The sequence below is a fragment of the Hibiscus syriacus genome, unplaced genomic scaffold (assembly GCF_006381635.1).
Source record: "Hibiscus syriacus cultivar Baekdansim isolate YM2019G1 unplaced genomic scaffold, ASM638163v2 tig00111138_pilon, whole genome shotgun sequence".
NCBI lineage: Eukaryota > Viridiplantae > Streptophyta > Magnoliopsida > Malvales > Malvaceae > Hibiscus > Hibiscus syriacus.
In genome coordinates, this window is record NW_024062995.1 from 210,299 (window position 1) to 237,109 (window position 26,811).

A 26,811-nucleotide genomic window follows, 5' to 3' on the forward strand; every position below is an offset into this window, starting at 1 on the left:
CTAAGTTCTTGTATAAAGCTACCATGTTTTTTTTACATACACGTGTGCATTCATAACCTATTTCAGCAAATAAAAACCTACAGCGTTATTGCCTCATTGGTAATTTGCTTTTTTTAGTTTGGGATCTTCCAAATGATTTGATCTACTCATTCTTTCTTCAGATCCTTCTATAAAGGATTTGTTTTCTTCTCAAGATACAAGAGATTGATCTTTGTAATATGTTTCCTATAACTGAACCCTATTGAAAATTAAAAACAATATGTTCTCATCTGAATGAAACCCACCGTTGCTTACATTGGAAAGCAATATCTTTGCTTTGATTTATATGTTCATCGCACCGAACTCTAATCTACATTCAACAACCCAGAATTCCCATTTTTCATTTTGAAATACCTTTTTCTTTATTCCTGTTTATTTAGAAAATGAGGAAGGTTGCAGTTGGGATAGCGGTGGCATGTGGGGTAGCGGCGGCGGCCGTTGTTGTTCTTCGGAGGATGAAGAAGGCGGGGAAGTGGGTGAAAGCAATGGAGATAGTGAAAGATTTTGAAGAGAAATGCGCTACGCCTCTTTCGAGGCTGAGACAAGTGTTGGATGCCATGATCGTCGAGATGCAAGCAGGCCTCGCCTCCGAAGGCGGCAGCAAACTCAATGCTCATCAGCTATGTGGACAGTTTGCCTACTGGGTATTTTTTCCCTTTGTTTATAAAACATAAAATGCATTGAAGATCAACGTTCATGCAATACATATAATATATTGCTGATGTATATGTGTGTTAGAGATTGTAGAATCAAGTTCATGTACATGTTAGAATTGGATGTCGATAATCGTACTAATCGATTAGTGTCCACCGTCCGATAGGGACTTTTGTTGAGATTGTAATGCAGTTTTCTTTACCTACATTAGGAAAGAGAAGGGATTGTTTTATGCATTGGACCTTGGTGGAACTAATTTCCGTGTGTTACGACTGGTACTCGGAGGGAAGGGTCGTGGTATCATCAATCAACAATTTGTGGAGTGTCGATTCCGACGAGTTTGATGACAGGGTCTTCATCGGATGTAAGTGCTTCTGCTCATCGATAAATGACCGGAAAACTGGTCGAGGCATAAAGATGTCTCGAATGTCTGATGAATGATCTAGTTGATCTCAGGAGTTGTTCGACTTTATCGTAGCGAAACTGGCGAAATTCGTAGCTCAAGAAGGCCCGGATTTTAAACCGACTCCGGGTAGGCAGAGGGAGCTTGGTTTTACCTTCTCATTCCCTGTGGTGCAAACATCCCTTGCTTCTGGCACACTTCTTAAGTGGACAAAAGGCTTCTCCATAAACGAAGCAGTCAGTTCTAATTGCTCACTGTTCTTTGTGTTCTTCATAGATGGATGAATGCAGCAGCTCTTATCCTTGACTTATGTTTCTTTACTGTCATTGAGTGCTGAATTAACAGGTCGGCCGAGACGTTGTCGATGAATTGACCAAAGCCATGGAAAGACATGGCCTTGACATGCGTGTTTCGGCTTTTGTAGGCTTATGTTAATGTACCTTTGTATGCTTAAATTCGAGTTCCGATTGCTTTTCATTATCGTTACTCTTTCCCCCACGGTGCCTTACTGCAACCATTTCCATAAAGGTCAATGATACCATCGGGACACTAGCCAGTGGTCGATATGCCGACAACGATGTTGTCGATGCTGTGATCCTTGGTACTGGATCAAAGGCAGCATATGTCGAACGTGCAGACGCGATACCAAAAGGGCATGGTCCACTACCAAGATCTGGAGAGATGGTTAGCTGTTCTTCTTTAATTCCTACTAGTGATTAGTGAACACTCGATAGCTTCGACATCGTTTCTTTCGAAAACTAAAGTTGCTACCGGTATTTGTCTGAAGGTTATTAATATGGAGTGGGGTAACTTTAAGTTAGCACATCTTCTATTATCAGAGTATGATCTTGAACTGGATGCTGAGAGCTTAAATCCTGGTGATCAGGTAAGTTGGTAAATTCGCACCGTTACGGTTTGTTTCGCTTTTGCATAGTCCCGACATCATTTATTGGCATTATATTCGATTGGTTTGCCGCAGATTTTTGAGAAGGTGATGTCTGGTATGTATTTGGGAGAAATTGTCCGCAGAGTCCTAAATTGGATGGCTAAGGAAGCTGCATTTTTTGGTGACACAGTTCCACCCAAACTTAAAGTGCTTTTCATATTGGGGTAATTTCACCGTTTTACAAAAAATGAAGGGTTGGAGTAACATAGTTAAAAAGGGTCACCGGTTCTTTACCGATATTAATAATTGAGCATTGCCAACTTGCAGGACGCCAGCCATTTCTGCCATGCATCAAGACACTTCCCCTGACCTCAAAGTGGTAGCCAGCCACATTAAAGACATTTTCGAGGTATAATCTTGATCATCAAAACTTGGTTGTTGAGGAAGTAGTACTATTAGCGAACTCGGTGTTGTGTTTAAGCCTTTTGTTACATCTTTTATTGCAGATATCAAATACCTCTCTGAAGATGAGACAAGTAATCGTCCGGATTTGCAGCATCGTCGCGATGCGAGGGGCACGTCTTTCGGCTGCCGGAATATTAAGTATCCTGTGGAATATGGGACGGGATACGATCACGGGAGGGGAGAAACGAAGGACGGCGATAGCGATGGACGGCGGATTATACGAACACTACACGGAATACCGAAAATGCTTGGTGAACTGCCTAAACGAACTGCTAGGGAAAGAGGTGTTCGAAAGCGTCGTGCTCAAGCTCTCGAAGGATGGTTCTGGTATCGGAGCTGCTATTCTTGCTGCTTCTCATTCCAAGTATCTCGGATGGGATGACTGAAAACTGGGCTGCAATTCTTGCCAATTTCTCATTCACCATTTTTGTTTCCCTTCTGGTGGTCTTAAAAGTGGCTAATGCCGCGCCACCAAAATAATTGCTAACCCACATTCTTCGTAATGCATGCGCCTCACACATAATCTAATTTATTTTTCTTCCAAGTCATTCATGATATTTTACCTTGCAATATGTCTATCTAGTTTACTATTTAATCACCAACTAAAGTTCGGTGAAAATTTTGAGAATTTTTTAATTAGAGTGGAGTGATTATTTGTATAGCTTTCCTTTTTATTAAATTATTCGTGTTTTATAACTGAATCATTTGATTTTTCTTAGTGATAATAGTTTAAATCAATTGAATTAAGCTCCAAAATAAGAAGAAGAAAAATTATGGGTTAATGACCATCCCAAGAGGGTTCTTCTTAATACAAAGTACAAAACACAATTTACATATAAAATTCAAAAGAAATTTGCACTTTGCGCCAAATGCCATTGACGTTTAAGCTGAAGAGAAAACACATCAAAACTTGCATATAAAAACGACTTACACACACCGTTGAGTGCAATAAGTTACATTGCAAAATAGGGTTAAAAAAACTGTCAAAACATAATTCAAAGCTCTCGTTCTCCAACATCAACGGAGAATCTTCCGAGGAAAACTCTTGTTATTATGGTGGCAAAGAGTTTCAAGCCTTCATCTTCCCTTGCTTACCACTCCCAACTGTAAAACAACAAACACTTCTGTTCAATTTCATGACCAATGGTTAATCGTTCTTATAGTAATAAGGAAATCGGCGGTCCGGCACTCACGGCGAAGCAGGGATAGTTCGGAGCTCTTCAAAGCACGCAGCCTCTTCACCTTCGACACAAACATGCTGCAAATCCAATAAAAAAACCAGATGGTATACAACATAGTATTAAATAACCAAAACAAAACAAAACCGGTTTCCTGTCGTGTACTTCGGTAATGCGCGCATCAAGAAAAAATATGCCAACATTGAAGAAAGCATGCATGATTTTGGTTGAGATATAAGGAATCTAATGCTGTTTTTCCGGGAAAAACTAGAAGACAAAAGAAAAAGGTATTCTACTATATCCTCAGTCACTAATATTGGGAATATAATATGGTATAGTATAATCTCAAACTGCAATCCACCAACAGTGATAAAAAGATACTGCTTACTGCCATGGGACATCCCCAACAAGCATACTGTCTCCTTCATTATCCTCATAAACAAGTGTATATTCTCCGCTTCCGTCCAATACGCCGGTAATCGCTTTCTCCCCGTCTTCCTTGTTCACTATTCCACCAGCAGAGGAATCTCTTTGTGCTACACAGTTCGAACAAAACGACAAACGGATGAGATCAACCATATCTGTCATTTAAGATCACATTACCAATTTACCATAGCCTAAGAGCTTAATTGCAATAAGAAAAGCAAATGAGTCCAAAGTTTCGGCCCTTGAAATATGCAAATCCCCCACTTCCACCACCTAAACCGTTGAAAACTAGCACTTATAGGTAAACCAGATAAGTTGCTGGTGATGTAGGTGTCATATTAAACAATGAATTAAACAAAATGTTTCCCCTAGTGGCTAACGGGGACATTACTATCATTATATCACATCTGCTTCACCTAATCCAAGTGAATAAATTATTACCAGCAAGGAGGCCTCTGAAGAGTTCATCCACAGCAGTTGACAGTTTTTCATAGCCATCATAGGATTTGAGATCCACTTTTCTTCCTATGGGAACACCATCCATGTTGATTTTCACAAACAGGCCTTTGCCATTAGGTTCAGCTGCTGGTTTTTCAGTAGGAGGGTCCACACCTGGTGTATCAGAAGCTAGTTTTGAAGAACTGGCGAGATTTTTTCCTTATGGATCGAATTGGAGGCCAACCCACAACTGATCCAGGAGCAGTTCTAGTTTCCATGATGATCATAATTAGACCAAAAAAGGTAACATTTGGAATATTAAATGGAGATTTCAGGGTTTAACATGAGAAACGTAAAAGAAATGAAACAAAAGAGGTAACAAGAACAGCATGCATGGGTGATCAGTGATGGACCACACAAGCATCAAGTAATGTAACTTGTAGTGAATATCCTCTGTCAAAAAAATTGATTTCAAAAGGCAAAAATAAAGTAAAAGATATGCACAGAGAGAAAGAGAGAGAGAGAGAGAGATGTAAAAGCTGGAATACCTTTTCTGAGAAGTATTGAGAGGCACAGCTGTGTTTGCAGGAGCTTTAAATGCTTTTCTCTCAGCATCCTGCAAGTCCACCGCTTTATTGCAGCAGGGCTGTGACGATTCCTTTGCCATAACAGGCAAGCTATGTGTTGGAGCAGTTGTTGATGGGAACTGGAGAAATGAACGAGTCTTTGTCTGTTGCTGTTGGTGGTGGCTTTTGCCCCATGGGGTGGACAAAACTGACCCCATTGAAGAAGAGAAGTAGCCGAGTGAGATTAAAGATTCATCATCTCCCTCTGAGTTGTCCTCACCAGGCGGACCGAGCCTCAGTTCCAGCTTCTTCTCCACTGAAGATCCATCCTTTCTTTCATCTTCTCTCTTCACATGATGCCACTCTCTCCCTTCAGGAATCAGATCAAGAAGTTGAGGACACGATGATTCAACATTCTTTGAACAACCGCTCGCCATCAACTAGATCACCTTTGCTCGATAAATTTGAAGACCAAGAAGAACCAGCAACAAACTGAAAATATACATGTAAAGCTTGAAGTTAAGCCATGCATATGGTTAAAACGAAGATGGGGAGTTGATGCATATACCTTAAAGGGAACCAGTCAACCAGAGCTCAAAACAAAAAAGACCCACATCACGAAATCAACAGAAACCTTTAAGTTCAGTAAAGAAAAACACTGAGAGGAAGAGGTGAAGAAAGTAGCTAACAAAGCAAGAACTGTGGAGCTTAGAGAGTCTGTCAACCAATAAATGCTTTAAAAACCGACACCTTTGAATGAGAAAAGCCAGACCAAAAAACGCTATATTATAAAAAATGACAGCTTTGAAATATAAAAAAACCCCACCAAGGTGAAAGGTAACCTCCCAATTGAACAAAGTGGTTTTAGCGACAACCCAAAGCGCAAATGATATAGAGAGAGTGAATGTGTGTGTGTTTTAGTGGGTCGTTCTTGCCCTCTCTTTCTAGTAGAGGTGTTAAAAAAATCCGAAACCGTTAACGTAATTGTTAATGGGTATAATTATTATATTTAATATGTTAATTAATCAAACTATTAATATTAAATAATTTCAGTTAATTAAAAAGCTAAAAATTATAGTTAACGGTTAAGGTTACAGTTATAAATTTTGATAAATGTTTAATCATTGGTTAATTATTAATAAATTAAATTTATAATTATATTTTTAATTTATTAAATTTTTACACAAGAAACTTAATATAAATTTCTATTATTTATAATATATATATATATATAATAAAATTTGTATAGAAATAAATTAATGTTTTTTTTTATATTATTTATTTATTTGAAAATATATAAATATACTTACATCAATATAATTATATGTTTATTATTAGGTACTAAAATATTGGAAGACGTACATACTTACACCAGTGTAAGTATATATTAAGTATTATATTTTTTTATTTTATTTACTTACATCAGTCAGTGTAAGTATGTGTTAAGTACTACATTTTTTATTTTATTCACTTACACCAGTGTAGTATGTGTTAAGTGATACACTTGTTTATTTTATTCACTTACACCAGTGTAAGTATGTGTTAAGTGTTAATTTTTTGTAGTATGAATTATGAAAAAATTTCAAAAAAATTGTAATAGGTTAATCGTAAGTTAACTTGTAACCGAACCGTTAAAAATGGTTAACCATTAACATTAACTATTTCTTAATGGTTAAGTTACGGTTAAAAAAAATCTCATAACCATTATAACGGTTAACCGACTGTTTAAGTTAAATGGTACAGTTAACCGTCTTTTCTAGGCTCCACATAGGCAGCTGATTCTAGAGAGAATAGTGTTTCACTGTCTTACTCGCAAAATTAATCAATCTACTAATTATTAAATATTTTTGAATGATTAAAACCTTATTTTATAACTCAAATCTTATTTAAAATCTTTTCAATTCGATATAAATTTATGAAATGGTGAATCAAATCAATTTTTTAACTTGGAATGGAAATTTTAACGTTGAATCAAATTCAAAAATATATTTTTTAAATTTAAGTCAAATTTTATTCACCCTCTTTAAAATACTAAGTTGATAGCCCACTCATTATTATTATTACCGATTACAGCAATTCAATCGTACGAGGATGCTGGTACCTCATCCAATTTTATATAATCTTACCTTTTAATTTCAGCAATTTAAACTCCCAGTTTCTGCGTTGTCAAACACAAATCGCGATGGAAATGGGAATGTAAAAACCTAGTTAAGCTTTCTGGTTATCATAGTTTTTTATCATTCACTTAGAGAATTTAAATGACAAAAACAAAACTCAGATTTATAATTGTAGGCGCACTAAAGGTAGCCGTCTAACCATGGTACACTTGTTTGATGGGATACTCTTCACCGTCAGATTAGCGATGCTAACTTCTTGGCTATCATTTGTTGTGCGATTGAATTGGTACCATCGAGGCAACTTTTAATTCTTAAATTCAGCGATAAACAAATCACATAAGTGTTAAAATATTTGTCATTTTTAGGTTCATATTTGAGAATAGCGCATATTAAGTGTATAAGTGTTTATTATTAAATTATTACATTAAAAATTATATTTGAATATATAATATATTATATTTATTTTAAATTTATCAAAAAATTCTTAAATTCTAGATTTTTAATTTAATTTACAATTTTATTTGAGTCTATATTTTTTTGAATAATATAATATAATTACATGATAATATGTGTTTACAATATTTATTAACTATTGATAACGCACACATACCTGCAACTGCTTAAACTTAGAACTTAGAACCTTTAAAAAAATAACACTAATTTTAACCATTGAAGTCACTACGTAGAATCTTATTTGAGACTATATTGATTCTTAATTCTAGTATTTTTTTTAATTATTTTGATAATGAGAATTATAAAATTCGTACTATATGACATAATCTAAAAAATATTATATTATTAAAATGACAAAAATACTAATTATTAAAATGATAAAAATGTTACATTATATATTTTTTGTTTTTAAAATTATATCTCAGTATCACTTTATTATCTAAAGAATATTCTTTTTAACATTTTTATTTTCATAAAAAATATATTTAAATTTAAACTTCCATTTAACGAATATCAAACTCGTTAATATTAATTTAATAGAATTTATTTTTAAAAATAATTACATGAATCAATTATGCTTGTTTATCTAAAATGCGCTTCTCTTGTTCCCCTTTACCTTCGGCATTTCCTTTTCCAAGTGGCTATTCTTTTTCTTCACTTTCATTGATTGCTTTATGACTGTTTTTTTTTTTTAATGGGTTTTCATTTGTGTATTGTCTTGCTTCCATTTACATATTGTTTTTCATGCGCCGCTATTAATGTACTAAATCACTAGTTGGCATTGATATCCATATCCCCCAACTTCACTCTCACCCTTTGAGCTGATAAGCCCTACCCAGGAATGCACAGGGTCAATTGTCCCTATAAAAATTTAAAATTATCATATATTTTTTTTAAAAATATATGTATTTCTTATTGAAAATATGTTTCGTCCCTTAGAATTTTAATTTGCCCCCTAGAATTTTAGTTCATCCCCTTTAAGTTTAAGTTCACCCCTAATATAAAATTATGTGTGTCTCTGGCTCCACCAATCAATACCCTAATCATATATATATAAACAACAATTGTTGATCAGTATTTAAATGAAAAATAAAATAGATTATCATGAGAAATAAGTAGGGGCGATTCTGAGTGGTTCATCCTTTTTTAGTCTCGATTAATAGAGTATTTATAGTGGGTTTTTAATGTGAATGTCAGTCGTATGATAATGAATCAAGATGATTATTTGTAAGTTGATCATATTAGAAAGATTTGATAGTTAGACCTTGAATTTTATCATGGTGTGTCATTTGGACCTTTCAGGGGGTCTTATCTTAATATTGTATGTGCATTATAGTTGACTTGTGGATTTATGCTCGAGAGACACAAACTTTTAGGGGCTCCAATAAGCAGAGAGATCTATATGAAAACCCATTATCAATGAAGTGTTAAAAGATTTAATACGATGAATACTAAGAGATTCATGAATGATATTTTTGAAAATATACCAATAAGTGAAAGCAAGGAAATAAAATAAACTTTTATCATTACAAATTTGGGAGAGGGATGAGTTTTAACAAATGTAAACTCTGATTAGAGATAAAGTTACGAGGTTGGTTTAAATTGTAATAAAAATATAAAATCATAAATTCACATATGAGAAAGTTATATTTGGACATTTTAAAACGAAGTGAGGATGAATATATAATTAAAATATATAAATAAAATATGCTTTTAAGGTCTAAAGATTTCTAGACGTATCAACAATACCACTTGAAGCAACTCGTTGGTTTAATTATTGTTATTTTTTATCAAAGGTGTAATAATTATTAATGGATTCAAATAATGATACATAGGGGTAGATTTAAAAATAAAATAATCTACTAAAAGAGGGGCCGTGTTGTATTCTCCTACCAATTATATTAATTAAGAATCCTTTAGGGTTAGGGTTTAGAGAGTCTAACTTTGAATTTAATGATGACATGCGTTTAATTAAGAGATCTATGCTTAGATTAAGTCAAGATTATATGCTTTCATTCTTTTAATTTTTAAAATATTTTCATGCACGCGCATAAGCATGGTAACTATTACACGTGTACAATTGTAAACTAAATTGGAGTAAACAAAACCGTATTAACTGCTTTTTTTAAAGTGTACAAATCAATCATTAAATTATAGAATAAGATCATACAAAAAGGTAAGTGAAAACTCAATCAAACAATTAAAAAAATAATAAATACAAAAAAAATATCAATTTTGAATCAGTCTATGATCATCGATAAATTGATTTCATCATAACACGATCATAATTTATCTTTAATGATTACAAACGTTTATAAATAAAAGAGAATCAAAATGAAAATTCAAAATAAAAATAAAATAATAAGATAATCAAATAAATATCAAATATATTATTTTATTTTTGTTTGTCATTTAATTGTTATTTTTTCAAAATCTTAATGTTACATTTTATTTTGTTTATATTACTCACCATTAAAAAATTAATGTTGATGCTGATGTGACATCTTTAAATTATCTTTCACTTCTCACTTAATTAATTTTTTATAATTTTTTTAACAAGATGGAGAAAATTAAAACCGAAACTTAGCCCTCTTGAAATAGGGTCATGCTTGTTTTGTGTGAGTAATTGAGTGTTTAATAAAATTTCTTAATGTTTTCTATTCAAATTCGATGTATTTATTAGATAATTTATTAAATGTAATAAAGAAAATAATTTACAAGCAAATTTATTTATTTATGCTTACTCTTACAATTCAACTTTTTTCGATACATATTATTAAAGACCTAGTTTTTATGTTCGTCCTAAGTCACTAAAATCTCATAATATATCGAATCGAGTAGGTTTATCAAAATATAATTTGATAAAGCCATAGTTATTATTTCAAAAGGAAGACTTTTATTCTATCCTTTTGCCTTTATATACCAAACGACAAAAAAAGCCCATATGCTCGGAATTATTGGTACAATATAAATTCATAAAGTGACAAAAATAAATGAAAAATTAAAGAGATAAACTTTCAAACAGAATGTTCTCTGTATATGTATAATTATATAAATCATAAAATTATCTACAAGAATCTTGTCAATTTTTTAAAAATAATTAACATGTGTATTTAATATTTATACTTACTTAAGGGGAATGCATGTATTTATGGTTTAAATTTAATACTAATTACACATTCAATTTAATTAAAAAAGTGAAGCATGAATATAAATGTGTACTAATATTTATTTTTATCTCCAAAAATCAATATTTTTATCCAAAAAATGTAAACTCTATTGGGCCAAAAAAACCATTCTAAGTTTCAGTTGTAAGTCCATACTAAAGACATGGATAGACTAATGATGAAATTAAACATTATATAAGCTAAGTGTTAAATATAAACTTTTTATATAAAGTTATGGATATAAGATAAAATGATATCGTAAATTTATACAATTTCTTCAAGTATAATTAGGATGTCATAATATTCTATCTATTGGGATCACACTTGTAAGATTTTTGGTTACATTAGTAGAGTTAATGATCAAATTAGTAGAATAACGATCAATGACCAAAAAAAATTATTACTTAAAAATTTTAACTGATAAAATCTGTTTGTTCGAACGTTGAATTTAAAATAATGAAAAATTAGTTGATATTTTCTTAAAACAAAGTTGAGTTTCTTATACCCTTAAACTAATATAAAATAAATTGGATAAATTTTACATGTTAATATGATTAGCTATTTTAATTAAGGGTAAACTCACCATATATCATTGAACTTTAGTCGTTCTATTGTTTAAACTATTGAACTTTCAATTTTTCCAATTATAGCATTGAACTTTGATTTTTGTTTCAACTATACCACTGGACCGTTAGATCGTTAACTGTCAGATCAAAACAATGTCATTTTGGTGAGCTGTCTATATCAGCAGTTGTCATCCACATCATCATTTCGTTAACGATTTAATGATTCAGTGCTACAATTGAAACAAAAATTAAAATTTGGTGCTATAATTGGCAAAATTGAAAGTTTAACTAAAGTTTGGTAGTATCTGATATAGTTTGTTGTAGCCCATAGCATCCTTGAGTTCATGGGATAATGAATAAGTAGCATTTTTTGTGGATTCGTTTGTTTATTTTTATTATGTCTTATACAAGCCTTCATCAATTTGCTCTTGCAGCCAGCAGAATATATAAATGAGTTGACCAAGTAATTACAGAATGATAAATGATTTCTTTTAATTTATCAAAAATTAAGTTAAGATCGGTCTAATGTTAATAAATGAAATTCAGAACAAATATCGGATGAAGTTAATTTTGAAAAACAGAAAATATTTATAGAAAATATTAAATACTTAAATTCAAATATCAAAGAAAGGATAGGACTTTAATTTAACTAATACTTAAAGTAATAATGAGGGCTAAATTCCTCTCTTACTTATAATCAGTTACATATAACTAATATAAATATATGAGTTAGAATATGTTCACAACGTGTAAAATTTTTTAATTTTATATTTCTAGAATAGTTGGATAGGTGAAACTAGATGACTGAGACGAATAGTGTAAAATGAAATAATATTTTTACAAAATGAAAAAAAAAGAAATAATTTAACATTTTAATTTTACTTATTTAACGATATTGAAAAAGTACAAAATTAAAATGGAGTATGTGGTGAATCACTTGAGATTATTTTATTTGGTAAATCGCCTTTGTCTTGACTTACAATTACATCCATCATTTATAGCTTTTATTACTCAAATTAGAAATAGATACGCCGCCATAACTTCAGTATTTCTATGTAATTAGTCTCCTAGCTTATGTCACATTATCTACATATCTATTAATCAAAAAACAATATATATATATATATATATATATATACATATCTAAGTTTTTTTTGTTTAGTTAACTGTATATTTTTATTTCATTTAATTATCATTTGAAGATACATAATTAATTATTTTTTATGGTACGATATTATTGATCTGAAATTAAAGTTTTTGCAAGGTGAGTATCAAGTAAATCTGGTTCAATTTATATCGTCAGAAGCTGTAAAATCTCAAAATTAAAAGTCCGGCAGAGCGGAAATAGAAACTGATCTTACCCTATATTATATGGTAAGGACCTTGAAATTTCATACCGCAACAAATAGCACAAATAAAGTAAACATTGCAAATGTTTTTTTTTTTTTTTTAATAACCCAAACAAGATGTAGCTGTACCACCTTCCCTCCCTGCATTTCCGAGTTCAGAGTAAGACCGCTTCAATGGCACTGGTCTTACCATTGCTCAAATCCCTCCCACCAGGTTGAGCATTGGCATGAAATGCTGATTGTCGCGATGGTTCTCCAAGTAGTTTCAAGGATAGTGGTGAAGGCTCTCTGTGGCCATTCTCGGCCCCTCCGATACTAAGCCGAGACATACCGACTACTTCGTCTACGTTGACAGGTTCTTTGGGAAGCAATGGGATCGGCTTCAGTACCTGATGTTGAGATGCTTCTATGCCCTTATCTTCATTTGGTGGGGCTGGATTCGGTGGCCAGAAGGGGTAAGGAACGGGTACGTAAGGTGGAAAGAAACCATGGACCATAGGTGTGATTCCGCTTGATCTCATCATGGTTTCTTCAGTTTCTTTAACTCCTCCTTGTGCTGCTGCATCTTCTCCATGCTCGAATTCCGAGTTGAGAGAGAGGTTTAATGAAGGTATTGAATTCGCATTGTCGGCTTCTTCTACCTGTGAAGAAGGCGGCAAAACGTGCTCTTCGGGCACAGTGGGTTTATCCGTATCCTGCAAAACAATAAAAAATGAGTTGTCTTGCCAGTGTTAGCAAATGCTAAAACGCAACATAAAGAGGCAAGAGAAACCATGTCATCCGGAACCATGTCGAAAAGGCTTGAACGTCTCTTCCTTCGGCTAAAATTACTCTGACGGATGAAATACTTCTGGGCATGACTTGCTACCTGAGTAGGTGTCCTTGACACCACAAAATTCCGAGCTATCCCCCGCCAGTCCCCTTTCCCTAATTTATGGAGGCCAACTAGAAAGAGCCGATGTTCCTCTTCGGTCCATGGGGTACCTGTGAAGCAACCAAATTTTAACTGCATTTCTCCAAATATCATGGCAAAATCAATAATTTTCTGTCACCATATATTTCCATTCCACCAGTTAAACGGATCATCCATCCCTGATCTCCGTCCTCTCCTCTATCATGGATAACTTAAAGTTGCATGAAACAAAGGGTAAGCTAACCATTGATATTTGTTGTTGGAAACAAGATTGACTCGTCGGCCGGTGACGGTTCATTCCTTCAGATTTGGCGAGAGCCATGGCCAATGAAAATACGATCGTTGACCGATATTTTTCTGTGATAGAGATGGAAGCATAAGTGGAAAGATGGGGGTTGAGAAGGAGAAGCAAGTAATCACAATCCCCATCTTCCCTTATGCTTCCATCCCTATCATAGAAGGATACCGACTAATAACTGTGACTCTCTGTCTAAGTCAAAATAGGTAAACCCGGTAATGGATCAAGAGTCAAATTTGTTCCATCAACAATGTACAAATATAGAGAATGCATTGTTGCTTGGAAAACCAATCCTTCCTTTGGCGGAACTCACAAAAGTTGCAATCACATCAAAGTTTGCTAAAAAATTAGAGCCGCTCCTAGTTCACAGGCACATCATTTCCCAAAACAATGAAGCAAAACACTTTGGAAGCCCCAACCTTCCAATCTTATACTATATAAAGAAACCTATACCTAGACCACTCAAATAGCTCTTCCCACGAGCTAAGAATCAACTGATGCAACACATTGAGGCAAAAAAAGTAGTGTCCCTTCCAGCAATTAACAAGAAAAAAATACAATAATTATCACTCTAAATATCAAAATCTCCTTAGCAGTATGGAATAAAAACCGTATAAAAGACGGCCAAATAAAATTGAAATTGAATTCAAGTTCTCGTCCAGAATCCTCACACGTGTCATGCAAATAAATAAACCACTTAAGCCAGCCGAAAATTTTGATTTTGCCCAAGGTTGATGTTATGTATTTGTCCTTGAATATGAGTGGACGATAATGACACAAGTTTCTACAATAAAGCACAAACCACGTATTTACTTTTCACCAAGAACGAGGGTAGCTCGGATTACTCAATAAAATACAATAATTTTTTAGAGAAAATTAGAACTTGAAAGCTCCATTCACGGTTCAGGTATGGCGAAGTGAGAGAGAGATTATTCTATCACGACAAAGCAGCTAATTATCCTTACTCATCTGGTCCCCGAAAATTACCCATATATATATAGAGAGAGAGAAAGAGCTAAACTAGAGGAGGCAGGCTATTTTAAAAACCAAGTGTGACTACATAATATAATCTTAAAAAACACACACAAGATCATTTCTACACGCTACTGATCTCCCGTAATTTCTAAAACCCTATATCAGAAATAATAAAGGTTGGTACTCGAACTTTCTTAGCCAAAATATTTTACTGAAAATGAAGAAATTGATGTATTATACGAAATTTGCCTAAAAGAGGAAGCTCTTACTTAAGTAACAAAGTATAAAACTAATGAAAAAAAGGAAATTTTATAATGAAAGTAATTACGTTTAATTAACAGGAAGGATTAAATAAGCATTTTCTACATTTACTTCAAAACGAAGATAAGAAAACGAAATCTACAAAATCCCAAAAAGAAATAAAATAGTTGATTGACCATTAATATGCTGTCAACACTGTTTCTCATGAGAAAAATGTTATGAAAATTTGTAAAAATCAACCTTAAATTAAAGTTAAATCCTCGCGCTAAAAAATAGTAAATAAACAACGCAAAAAAGGCGGCGTTCTGAACTAATCACCTTTCTTTCTATCTCCGCGACGATTGGTTGAGAAGTGTGCAGCGGGGTCATCAGAGAGATAGCCGTCGGGATCGTGGTTGTGGTCACGAACGTGATCGGATAGAGGAGAGTCATGATTAGGCGAAACGGCGGCTGATGACGAGCTATGGTAGTGCGCCGACGACAAATTTCCCATACTCGCACTCTTTTTTATTATCGAGCCATCCGTCAGGCGGACGCCGAATAGCTTCACTCCTCCACCGCTAATTCCGCCGTTTCCGCCACCATCGCGCGTGGGACACGTGCGTGAGTTGTGGCCGTTGTTGCTGCAATGCGAGCATCGCCGAGTCATGACTCGACGAGCCAAAACCAAAGAAAAATACTAATCTGGTGTTATTTATTTATCTATTCGTCAAAAAATGACGGAAAATAGATCAATAAACACAATAAATTTAGAGAGAAGAGAAACTGAGAGACGAGTGCTTGGAAATGATGGGGAAGAAAGTAAAGAGGGCGGATTATAAAATGGGATAAAGGAGAAAAAGGGTCTTTTGGGTATTTCGTAAGCCAGTTCAGACTCGGAGGATTATCATATCTCAGTGGATCGTTCATTAGGATAGACTAAATTACGGAGTTACCCTCGTATGAAAATAACGTCCTGCTCTCATAAATGTGAATACTTTATTCTGTGTGCGTTAGATACGTCTATTCATATCAATTATATTTCAACACACGACAATTTTTAAACTATGTTCAAATGTTTTTTTTTTATCACTCAACATTTAAAAGTTATGAATTTATTAAATTATTGTAAAATTAAATATGATATATATATATATATATATATATTATTATTTCAAAAATTAATGTAATTGTAATAAATAAAAATAAAATAGAAAATGTAAAAGATATTCAACATTAAGTGATAAAGTGGATTCTTATCTACTTAATATTTTTCACACTTTTCATTACGAAAATTTTAATGGATAATTTAATGATTTATCAAAATATGCCCTTTAATTAAAAAAATGTAATCGGCTTTTGTTACGAATATTCAACATAAAACGATAATAAAATCACAAAATATAAAAATATAGAGTTATATGAAAAATTAAAAAAAAAATCACAAGCAGAATTCTTTTAATAAAAGTAAAAAAGAATAAAATATTTACAACATCTAAAATCGTCTTACCTTTTATCCCATTTTCTAACGAATAATCCATATCTTTATTGATAATATCAATTAAATTTGAAATATTAAAAATAAGTCATCGTGATTTAGAACACACAATAAATTATCAAATTCAATTATCGAGTGAATGATCTTAATTGTAAACGTAGAGTTCTCTCATAGATACACCTTACCCTTTTAGTTTAATTTTATTCGTCGTAATTAATCTTATCTTTTAAAAATTAAATTGAAAAACCATTTAAATGGGAGACCATATCCAATGAATTTTTGAAAAACGGGGCAAAAAAGAACCTTATCAAAGGACAAAACATTAAAGCCAAATGTGTAGGGACACCCTTTGCGTTTGCTAAAAGAATACGGCATATGTATTCCTCCTTTAAATACCAAAGAATGAAACAAGCTTTGTGGACTCTATCTGCAAAACAGACAAAGTCTTGCTTCTCTTTTTTAAAACACAAATTGGCCTTAGAAATAGGAGATTATGGCCCCCGGACAAACCTATCATACATTATATCTTATTATATTTTAATAACTGTTTTACAAGCTTATTTTTAATATGACCAGACTTATAATTTGCTTTATGAGTTTGGGATTAGATTGAATAATAATAATAAATACAACTGTATTACGGATACCTTTATCCTCTTCTAAAAGGAAAATGGCGTTGAGTGTGAAAAGGTGAGATCACAGCTTTCTTCTTCTGTTTTCTTTTCTAAATAAAAGTTGAGTTTCTCTTTTTAGAATTATAATTATGATCAACGCATAGGACATAACTATTAAAATTAATTATTGCAATGCACAAATATATTCAAATTTAAATTTAGATAAGATTTGCACTGGATTGACCTTAGTGATAAAAAAATGTTCCAACAGTTATCTTTATAAGTTGATTTTGTGTTATCAATTGGCTAACTGAAATTATGAACATAAACAATTTGATTCCTTTTGGTTTTTGCAATTAAAGTTGAAAAAGCAGGAGAGAAGGGAAAATAACCCCATCATTGACACTTCTGCAAGTTCATATTCCATGTAATGTGAAACACTTCCAAAGTCCATATCTACCTTTTATCAAATGCTCTATATATTTGCTTCATTTGATCTTAACTACAACCACCACCTTACAGGATGAACAAAACTTCAAGAATGGCGAAACCAAAAAATAAATATAAAATACAACACTTCAAGGACTGGTTAAAGTGGGTTCTTTTCGGGGTTATATATATATATATATATATATATATATATATATATATATATATATATAATGAGGTAAAAGCAGACGCCTTCTCGTGCTCACCATCTTCACCCGTAACTTTGGTAGGCAGGATTGTACATGCAGTTCTCGGCATACTTCACGAGATCGTGGGGCCAAGGCGTGCGAGTAGCCAAACCTATCAAACAATGGGGTGATGATATTTCCGATTAGATAACATGGGAGTTGCATGTCGTATCATATTAATCGACGACGAATGAATTTTACCGAGTTGGTATGCTTTAGCTGCAACATTGGCTGCAATATGGGCTGAAATCTTTCTGATATCTCTGAATGGTGGGTAGATGAGTCCCTTGTCGAAGTTTTCCTGTGTAACCTGTGCAGCCAAAGCCTCTGCTGCGCAAAGAAAACAAAGAAAAGGTTAGGCTCCATAGCATTTGAAACTCGTAAACGTTAAATGTTAACTTACAGGCTGCCAGAAGCATATCATCGTGAACACGGATCGCACCGGACAGTATTAGACCCAGACCGAGTCCAGGGAAGATGTATGCATTATTTGCCTGCAGAACAGAAATATAACAAACTCAAATTAGCCCTCAATGCAAGACAGAGCCAAATATGGAGGTAATATCGCTCTAGATACTACCTGGCCAGGCACAAAAACTCTTCCGTTGTATTCTACAGGATCAAACGGGCTTCCACTGGCGAAAATGGCTCGACCCTGAAGGCGAACAACAAGGGAAGAACCATTTAGTGTCACACCGTTAACGGTCATATTTCAGAAAGGCTGAAAGAATAAAAAACAAAAGCTGCCTGAATGATTTACCTGACTCCATGTATAAGCCTATTCAGCAGTACATTCAGATTGCGAAGTTGGATTAGAAAGAGAATATAATACGTTTCTGCAAGCTCACATAAACAACGGATCAGTTTAGCTCGAACATATAACTTATTTATTAAGCAAATTATATCGACAGATACGGTACTTCATTCAAGGCACCCATAGCCTCAACCACTTCTTTTCTTCTGTAGTAAATGTCCTTCCTACTCCTGATGTTCCTACTCTTGATGTCGCAAAATCTTCTCGCGAGCCTCTTTGCGGGACATATTTGTCTGCATGTGTAATCCGGCATTATTTCCAACGGCTTCATGGCATGTGCAACCAAATTCAAAGTCAGGTAACCAAAAAAAAAACAGAGAATGGAATCGAGGACTTTCAACAAGTTGCAACAGCAACTCTCCTCTCCAGCACCAAGGAATAAGAACCTATGATCGGCCAAGGTTCCACCAACAACTTTTTGTGCATCAAGAAGCCCTGCAAGGACCAGGTAATTTACCCAAATCATAAATGAAATGTTTATGCTTACGTGGTTCAATAAAACTAAGCTTAAATGCTAACCTGAATGTCATCATTGAAAACAAGAAGAGTAGTGCTATATTTAGCAAGCAAGTCAAATGCAATGTGGTTTTCAAAATCTTCAAACTGCAAAAAATGGTTCAAGATTCAGAAAACAATTAAACTTAACATATAGGCAAACACATAAGTCATGTAATACGGCCAATATTTCATAGATGTCTTTGCTCGAGTCAACTTGCCAGAATGAGAACTTTCTCCCCATAGGTCTGCTTGACTGCAGACATGAATTCGTGCATAAGTTCAGCATATTCCTGGAGTCGAAAGAAGCAAAAATCTCTTTAGTATAATTATTTTTATTAACCCGATGGCGATAACAAAAATGAAGCAAGTGTAGTTTAAGCTTGTGTACCTGCCCAGTAGCTCTTCTTTGCCTAAGCCCAATATAAAACTTGTCATTCAACAATTCCTCGTGTTTGTACCCACATCGATGGTTACAGGCAAGCACTGCAAACAGTAAGTTATAGCTCATTACAAGGCTCGTCCGAAGTCATAACCTAATAATGGAAGCAATATGCAAGGAACTGCCATCACTTCTTAATAATAAAGCAAAGGGTAGTGATTACGCATCGTTACAGATACTTACAGCCGTGTATAAAGAAAGCTTCCCTATAGGTATTCCCATTCCCTGAGAATACAAATTCCAATTAACAAGTAAACAATACGTGAGAAAGGAAAGAGAGAAAGAAGCATTTATCGATGGATGTCTTCTAGTATTTATACCTGACAGCCAAGATCACCTAGACCCAAAATCCTTTCCCCATCAGTGACAACGATGACTTGAATATTCCTCTGGGGCCAATTTCTCAGAACTTCACGAATCTTCCCCCTACAAAAGATACATATCAGAGTAATATACCGGGAAAGAAGGTGGAAATCAAGAAAGCCATCTATAATCCGAGGAACCAGTTCTCGTTTGACAATCTTGCTTTTCTTCAAACTGATAAAAAGACCCTGAGGACGCCTGAAGATGCTCTCATATTTCTGGCAATCTTCACCAACAGTTGGAGTATAGACAACCGGCAGCAACTCCTCAACATTGTTGATGAGAAGTTTGTAAAACAGCCATTCATTTAACTCCTGAAAGCAAGAGTAAATCGATATCAATTCAAAAGTGTTAAAGTCTTTCATGGAAATTGATTAAAGAGCAGCATTGGTTTGAAATCAATAAACATGCAGTGACAACTCCATCCAAAACCAACGACTATTAATATAGTGCATGGTTACCTGCAAATCCATCATGGCCATGTACTTCTGCAGAGGAACTTGATACTGGGAGATGCTATGCATCGTTTTCTTCACCTGGTGAATAATAGTAAAATGGTTCATTAAAATATCGCACGGTTAAGGAAAACAAACAAAATTCATCATGAATGATTCAAATGAAGGTAAAACAGATGTACAATCCGGGTAGATAACCTGAAGATCCTGGGAAATAACTGTTGGAAGAAGAAGACCGCACAAGTAATAAGCATCTCTTTCTTTATCATTGAAGGCAAGTCCTTTGTTATGGTGAGTATCTCACAACAACGCATACCTGCTGCAGAGGACAAAGAAGAGCTAAGACTTCGAAAGAATACGAAAGCTAATTCATATTCGATTTCGATATACACTAGTTCATTAAAAACATACCATTCGATCTAACATCATCAGAATTCTAATAATATCTAAGAACAAATACAACCACTAATCAAGAAATGGAAGACCAGAATTGATATTCATATTCGGTTTCGATATTAGACTAGTTCATTAAACATACCATTCGACCTAGTATCATCAGAATTCTAATAATCTCTAAAAACAGATAGAACCACTAAACAACAAATGGAAGACCAGAATTGATAAATTATTGTTGGCCAGTTGACCACAACATTAAGATCCATCATTCAAACAGAGTCCACAACAAAGACATCGAAATAAAATAAGACCCGGCACTTAGGCAAAGACAATGATACTAGATCTGAGGGGCATAAATTAAACTCAGAAAAGAGAACACATGAAAAATACAAAGAACTGTTGTGAAAGGGAAAGTGATAGAATCCTACCTGGCGACAGAGAGAGACCAAGGGGTGACAAGTTGATCATCGGTGGCAGCCTCATCGTATGAGACCTCAGGGTCTTCGCCAGCAACGGTAGAAATGGGGTCCACGTCAGCAACGGAAGAAGTGCCATCATCTTTTATTTCTTTCAATGGGTTGTCGTTCTCAATCAAACGTTGCTGTTTCGGTCCCTGTTGGGGCCTAAAGCCTTCACTTTGACTGAAGCTGGTGGCGTCTTCTTCAACTTGTAAGAGAAAGGGCTGGACGACCCAGAAATGCCAGTGTTGTTCTGTTTCCAAAAAAAAAAAATCAGTAACAAAATTGAAAACAAAACAGATTCTTCTTTAAATAATTATGTAAATATGAGATATTTATATAGGAAAAAAGGAAAACTTTTGTTGTGTATCTAAATGTAAAAGAGTTACGACAAAAAAGACCCTGAACTACAAAGAACAAAAACAAAGGTAAAAATCATGTGGTTTTCAAACTAGAGATTAAATTCTAGGAAGTGGGTATCGGAGAAACATCCAAAAAGAACAAATTACCAGAAAACAGCTTCTGTGCAGGGAGATATTGTGATAGAAAAATGTGGAGAGACAAGAGAATTCAACTTTAAGTTTCTGGGAAACTTTGAATCTTTCTCTCAAAAGAAAGGAAAGGAAGAGCGATGGGTGGAGATTTGAGGATGCGTTATATAAAGCTATTCCCTTCCCCCTTTGACTTGTTTTCTCGCTGGTTTCATGTGTGACAGAAAGAGAAAGGAAAGAAGCAGACAAAGGTAATACTATAAAAACGTCCGGTGTTTTTTCCCCTCTTCTGCAGACATTTTTCCTGGCTGCAAATGACAAATGGGTAGCTGCATTTGGGCATTTATTACGAAAGTGCCACCATCGTCACCATTAATACGAGCCCAACCTCTTCTGAGTGGACTGTAAATGAGTCAACTCGAGTTTTAGTATTATCTATCTCGATTATATTCTAAAATTTTAAAATTAAGTTTGAATCAGTTAAAAAATATTTTGAGTTTAAAATTTTTGAGTTGACTCAAACTTGAAATAGAAAATGAAACTCAACTTAAAGTTTGTGAGCTTAGAATGTTCAACTCGAGTTCGATTTAAAATCAAAAATTAAAATTTGACTCAAACTCAAATTTTAAATATATGAAAATATATATATTTTAAAAATATATATTAACATTTTTCGTGGTTGTCTTTCTGTGAGCCTTTAATTGGGCTTCGACTTGAAATAATAGGTTAGAGTTGATCATTTTAAAACGAATTTAGGTGAGTCGGACACCATCTTACATAGTCTGCGTTTTACCAGAAACGTGTTGAGTTCTGGAGTCGGTTACGGTCAATGAAGGATTAATACCCTTGAACGCCCTTTCGATACCAATTAATTTAACGATTGTCTTTAATTGCAAAAATTAAAAAAATAAATTAAAATTACCCGATTTGAATTGTTTACCTTTGATCGATTGGAAGTATCTCTTTAAAAAATGTCAAGAAAAGTGTTAGATAAAAAGGTAACGAAAATAACTAAAATTAAAAACAAAACAAACGAAATAAAAAATGAAATAGAGAAAGAAAGGAAAATAAAATAATAAAGAAAATAAAAGAAATAAAAAACAAATAATAATAATAATAATAATATATAGAATAAATAAAAACAAGAATAAAATAAAAAATAGAGAAATAAAATAAATATAAAGAAAATAAAAAAATAAAGAAAAAGAGAGAAGAAATAAATAAAAAGAAATAAAATAATAGAAATATGCATATAATAAAATGTATAATAAAACATAATAAATAAATAACATAAAATAAATAAAATAAAATAAATAAAGTAAAAAAAAAGATAAAATAAATATAAAAGGTAAAAAGGATGAAGATAATAAAAATAAAAATAATATATATATATATATATATATATATATATGTATAATAAAAATAATGACTAATTCGAAATAAATATTAAAATTAAGGGTCAATTCAAAAAAAAATCGGAATGAAATTAAATTTTAGGGGCAGAATACATGTATGGTAAATACGGGGGACTAAAACTGAAATTACCCCATTTTAGCTTGAAAACACGGGAATAAAGGGGCCAAAACGACATAGTTTCAATCCCAATATAAAACCCACAATACCCCCAAAACACTCATTCTTCCTCATTTTTCAAATCTCTCTCTCTAAATGATATCTCTCGTCTCTCTTTAGAGAGAGCTCCACCGATGGGAAACTGGCCTCGGGCCGTCGTCGACGACGCGGTGGTCGAAAAAACTGCAACCCACCAAAACGTTCACCTATTCACCCTTAACCTGAATCTGGTCCCCGATTGCTCATAATCGAGCCCAAACTGCGTAGATCTAGGCTAAAAGGTCTCGATGTTTACCCTTTCTCGGCATCTTCTCGGCTTCCGATCGGGGCTCCTTGTGCTGATTCCTTTCGATGTTTCATATGGTTGGGTATTGGTATTTGTTTATGTGGTATTTTGGGTTTTGCTTTTCTTCTTGTTGGTTTCGATGTTTATGTGGGCTCTCGGTTTGTGTTGTTGGCTCCTGGTCGATGTTTTGTTTGGTTTTTCGAGTCTGTTATGTTTTTCGATGATGGTTGTGGACTCACTGTCTCTTGGCTTCGTGTTGATGGTTGTTCTAGTACCCCGTTGTAGTGGCTTGGTGGGGGTATTATACCCCACCAGTGGCATGTTGGTTCCGATTGTTAAGGTAACACTCGTCATTGACCGGGGACTTCGGGATGGGTCACTCCGATTTCCGGTCGAAATCTCGCATCTTTGTGACATGCCTTGACTGGCTCTCGGTCTCCCTGTATCCCTCCTTTACGGCACCTGACTGGGGATGTGACTAGGGTTTCCAAACCTAAACCTTATTGGGCTAGATCAGGCCCAAACATGTTGGACCTATTGGACCATGCAACAAAATGAAAATGAAAATCAATTAAGTAATAATAATAATAAATAAATAAATAAAAAGGTAAATAAATTTTAAAAAATAAACTAAAAATATATTTTCAAAAAATCTATATAATATATATTTTTTAAAAATATTTTAAAATTATATATTATATATATTTTTAAAAATGTTTTCAAAATTATATAGTTTTCAAAAATATTTTTAAAACTATATATTATAAGTTTTCAAAATAATTTTAAAATTATATATGATTGATTTTCAAAAGTTTTTTTAAAAACTATAATATATATATATGTTTTCAAAATGCTTTATATATTATATATTTTCAAAATCTTTTAAAAACTATAATATATATATATATATATATATTGAAAAATGTTTAAAAACTATATATTATATTTATTTTTAAAAATGTTTTAAAAACTGTATAATATATAAATGTTTTCAAAATGTTTTCGAAACTATATATTATATATATTTTAAAAATGTTTTCAAAAACTATATAATATATAAATTTTCGAAAACCGTTTTCTGAAAATTATATATTATATTTTGTTAAAAACGTTTTCAAAAACTATATTACTATATATACATATATAAAATATATATATATAAAACAAAAAAAAACTTCGGGCGAAAATGAATGTGTACAGCTGCCCCTCTTTGTCCTTTTTCGTGGAACGAAAAATATGAAAAAGATAAAAGGGCACAAATTTTCGCTCGGTGGAGCTGAAAATTGATTTGAATTAGGAATAACTCCCTGTTGAATTTGAGATACAGCTGACTCCCCCATCGCGAGGTCGAGTCCATCTTTTGGGTACGATATCATTCGTTGTGAAGTTGAAATCGTAGGATGGCTCCTTCGCTGTGAAGTTGAGCCATGGATTGGATATCATTCGTCGTGAAGTTGAAATCCAATATAAAGATAAATGTTGTTGGTGAGCATGATATCATTTGTCGCGAAGTCGAAATCATGGATTCTTTGCTGCAAAAGATGTCATCTTTGCTTCGTTCTCTTGGCTGAGTCTTCATCTTCAGTTCTTCAAGTCGCAGGTTTTTTCTCATCGTGATCTTTCTTCCAGAAATGTTGATCCCTCAAGAGAGGTGTTACTGATTCAACTTCATATGTGATGAATCGAGCAAGAAGTTGATGTTGATCCAACTCCTTCGGTGATGGATTTGAGTGAAAAAAAAATGTCGATCCACCTCCTTCTGTGATGGAATCGAACAAGATGTTGGTGTTGATCTATCTTCTTCTGCAAAAGATTATCATGTGCAGTAATAATTGTGTTGGAAGTAGCCGAAGGTATTGACCTGAAGGTTCTGAATCTTTATTGAGATCACTTCTTTAAAAAATAAAGACGTGAATTGATTCTTTGCTGAAATCTTCTACTTCAACATGGAATTGTGTAATGAAACCTCTGTAACTTTGGAATTCTTGTCAAATATTCAACATCTGGATGAAAATGAATAAGAAATCTGTTCTAAGAAAAGCTCTCTCGAGTGAGATAAATTTCTTGTTTCAAGGGAAAATTGTCTCAAGCGAGACGAAATTTGTTTCATGGGAAACAATCTCAAAGGTTGGTGTTTTCAAGAGAAATTGTCTCAAGAGAGACAACATGTTTTAAGGGAAACAATCTCAAATGTGGGTGTTTCAAGGGAAACTGTCTCAAAACTCGTTTCAAGGGGAACTGATTCAAATATTTTATTTTCAATGGAAATGTTTTCAAAGTTTATATTTCAAGAGAAATTGTCTCAAGGGAGACAAAATTTGTTTCAAGGGAAACTGATTCAAATATTTTGTGTTTCAAGGGAAACGTTTTCAAAGTTTATGTTTCAAGAGAAACTGTCTCAAGGGAGACAAAATTTGTTTCAAGGGAAACTATCTCAAGAGAGACAAAATTCATTTCAAGGGAAATGTTTTCAATGTTTATGTTTCAAGAGAAACTGTCTCAAGGGAGATAAAAAAAATTTTCAAGGGAAACTGTCTCTAGCGAGATAAAATATTTTGTTTCGAGGGAAACCATCTCAAGCGAGACAAAATCTTCTGTTCGAGGAAACTATCTCAAGCGAGATAAAATCTTTATTTCGAGAGAACTATCTCAAGCGAGATAAAATATTCTTTTAAAACAGACTTGAGTAAAATGAAATGCCTTCTTTCGAGTGAAAACGGTCTCAAGCGAGACAAATCTTGTTTTAAGAAAAACAATATTGAATGAAATAAATCTTCTTTCGAGTAAAACAGTCTCAAGTGAGACAAAGTCTGTTTTAAGAAAAGCAATCTCAAGTGAGATAAATCATCTGCATTAAATGAGACTGCCTCAAACGAGACAAAATTTATATTGGAAATTTTGAATCTGAAGATGATTGTTCCTCTTGATGAGGATGTCTTGTTGTCTAGTGGATGTTTGATGTATGCCAAGATGAAATTTATTTGTTGTTTTATTGAATTTGTGCTTAAGAGAGGAAAACTCAAGGTCTTTATTACACATGATGATGAATGCGAAGATACAAATTTCATGCGTCATGTATGTATGTGTTGATGTATATGTTGATATGTGAGGGAATAG

The 26,811-nt window shown here is 33.5% G+C and overlaps 1 protein-coding gene and 3 pseudogenes across 1 annotated transcript; 1 reads left to right on the forward strand and 3 right to left on the reverse strand.

The window, feature by feature from the left end:
• Positions 1–422: 422 nt before the first annotated feature.
• On the forward strand, positions 423–2,836 carry LOC120154646 (annotated as a pseudogene).
• Positions 2,837–3,313: 477 nt separating this feature from the next.
• On the reverse strand, positions 3,314–5,797 carry LOC120154649 (annotated as a pseudogene).
• Positions 5,798–12,822: 7,025 nt separating this feature from the next.
• LOC120154648 (transcription factor MYBS3-like) lies at positions 12,823–15,931 on the reverse strand. Its single transcript, XM_039166320.1, has 3 exons — positions 15,473–15,931; positions 13,480–13,691; positions 12,823–13,402 (listed from the first exon to the last, which is right to left on the reverse strand). The coding sequence occupies exons 1-3, from the start codon at positions 15,801–15,803 to the stop codon at positions 12,863–12,865; spliced, it is 1,083 nt and encodes a 360-aa protein (XP_039022251.1). The 5' UTR covers positions 15,804–15,931; the 3' UTR covers positions 12,823–12,862.
• A 1,739-nt stretch (positions 15,932–17,670) lies between these two features.
• Positions 17,671–24,048, reverse strand: LOC120154645 (annotated as a pseudogene).
• Between the last annotated feature and the right edge of the window lie 2,763 nt (positions 24,049–26,811).

What these genes read in the sequence shown, in the direction of transcription:
- LOC120154648 (XM_039166320.1), bottom strand. Translation starts at nt 15,803, where the DNA reads ATGACTCGGCGATGCTCGCATTGCAGCAACAACGGCCACAACTCACGC. An exon ending in TCGCGGAGATAGAAAGAAAG is followed by an intron (nt 13,692 to 15,472) that starts GTGATTAGTTCA and finishes GTTGCTTCACAG; the next exon opens with GTACCCCATGGACCGAAGAG. An exon ending in ACATGGTTCCGGATGACATG is followed by an intron (nt 13,403 to 13,479) that starts GTTTCTCTTGCC and finishes ATTGTTTTGCAG; the next exon opens with GATACGGATAAACCCACTGT.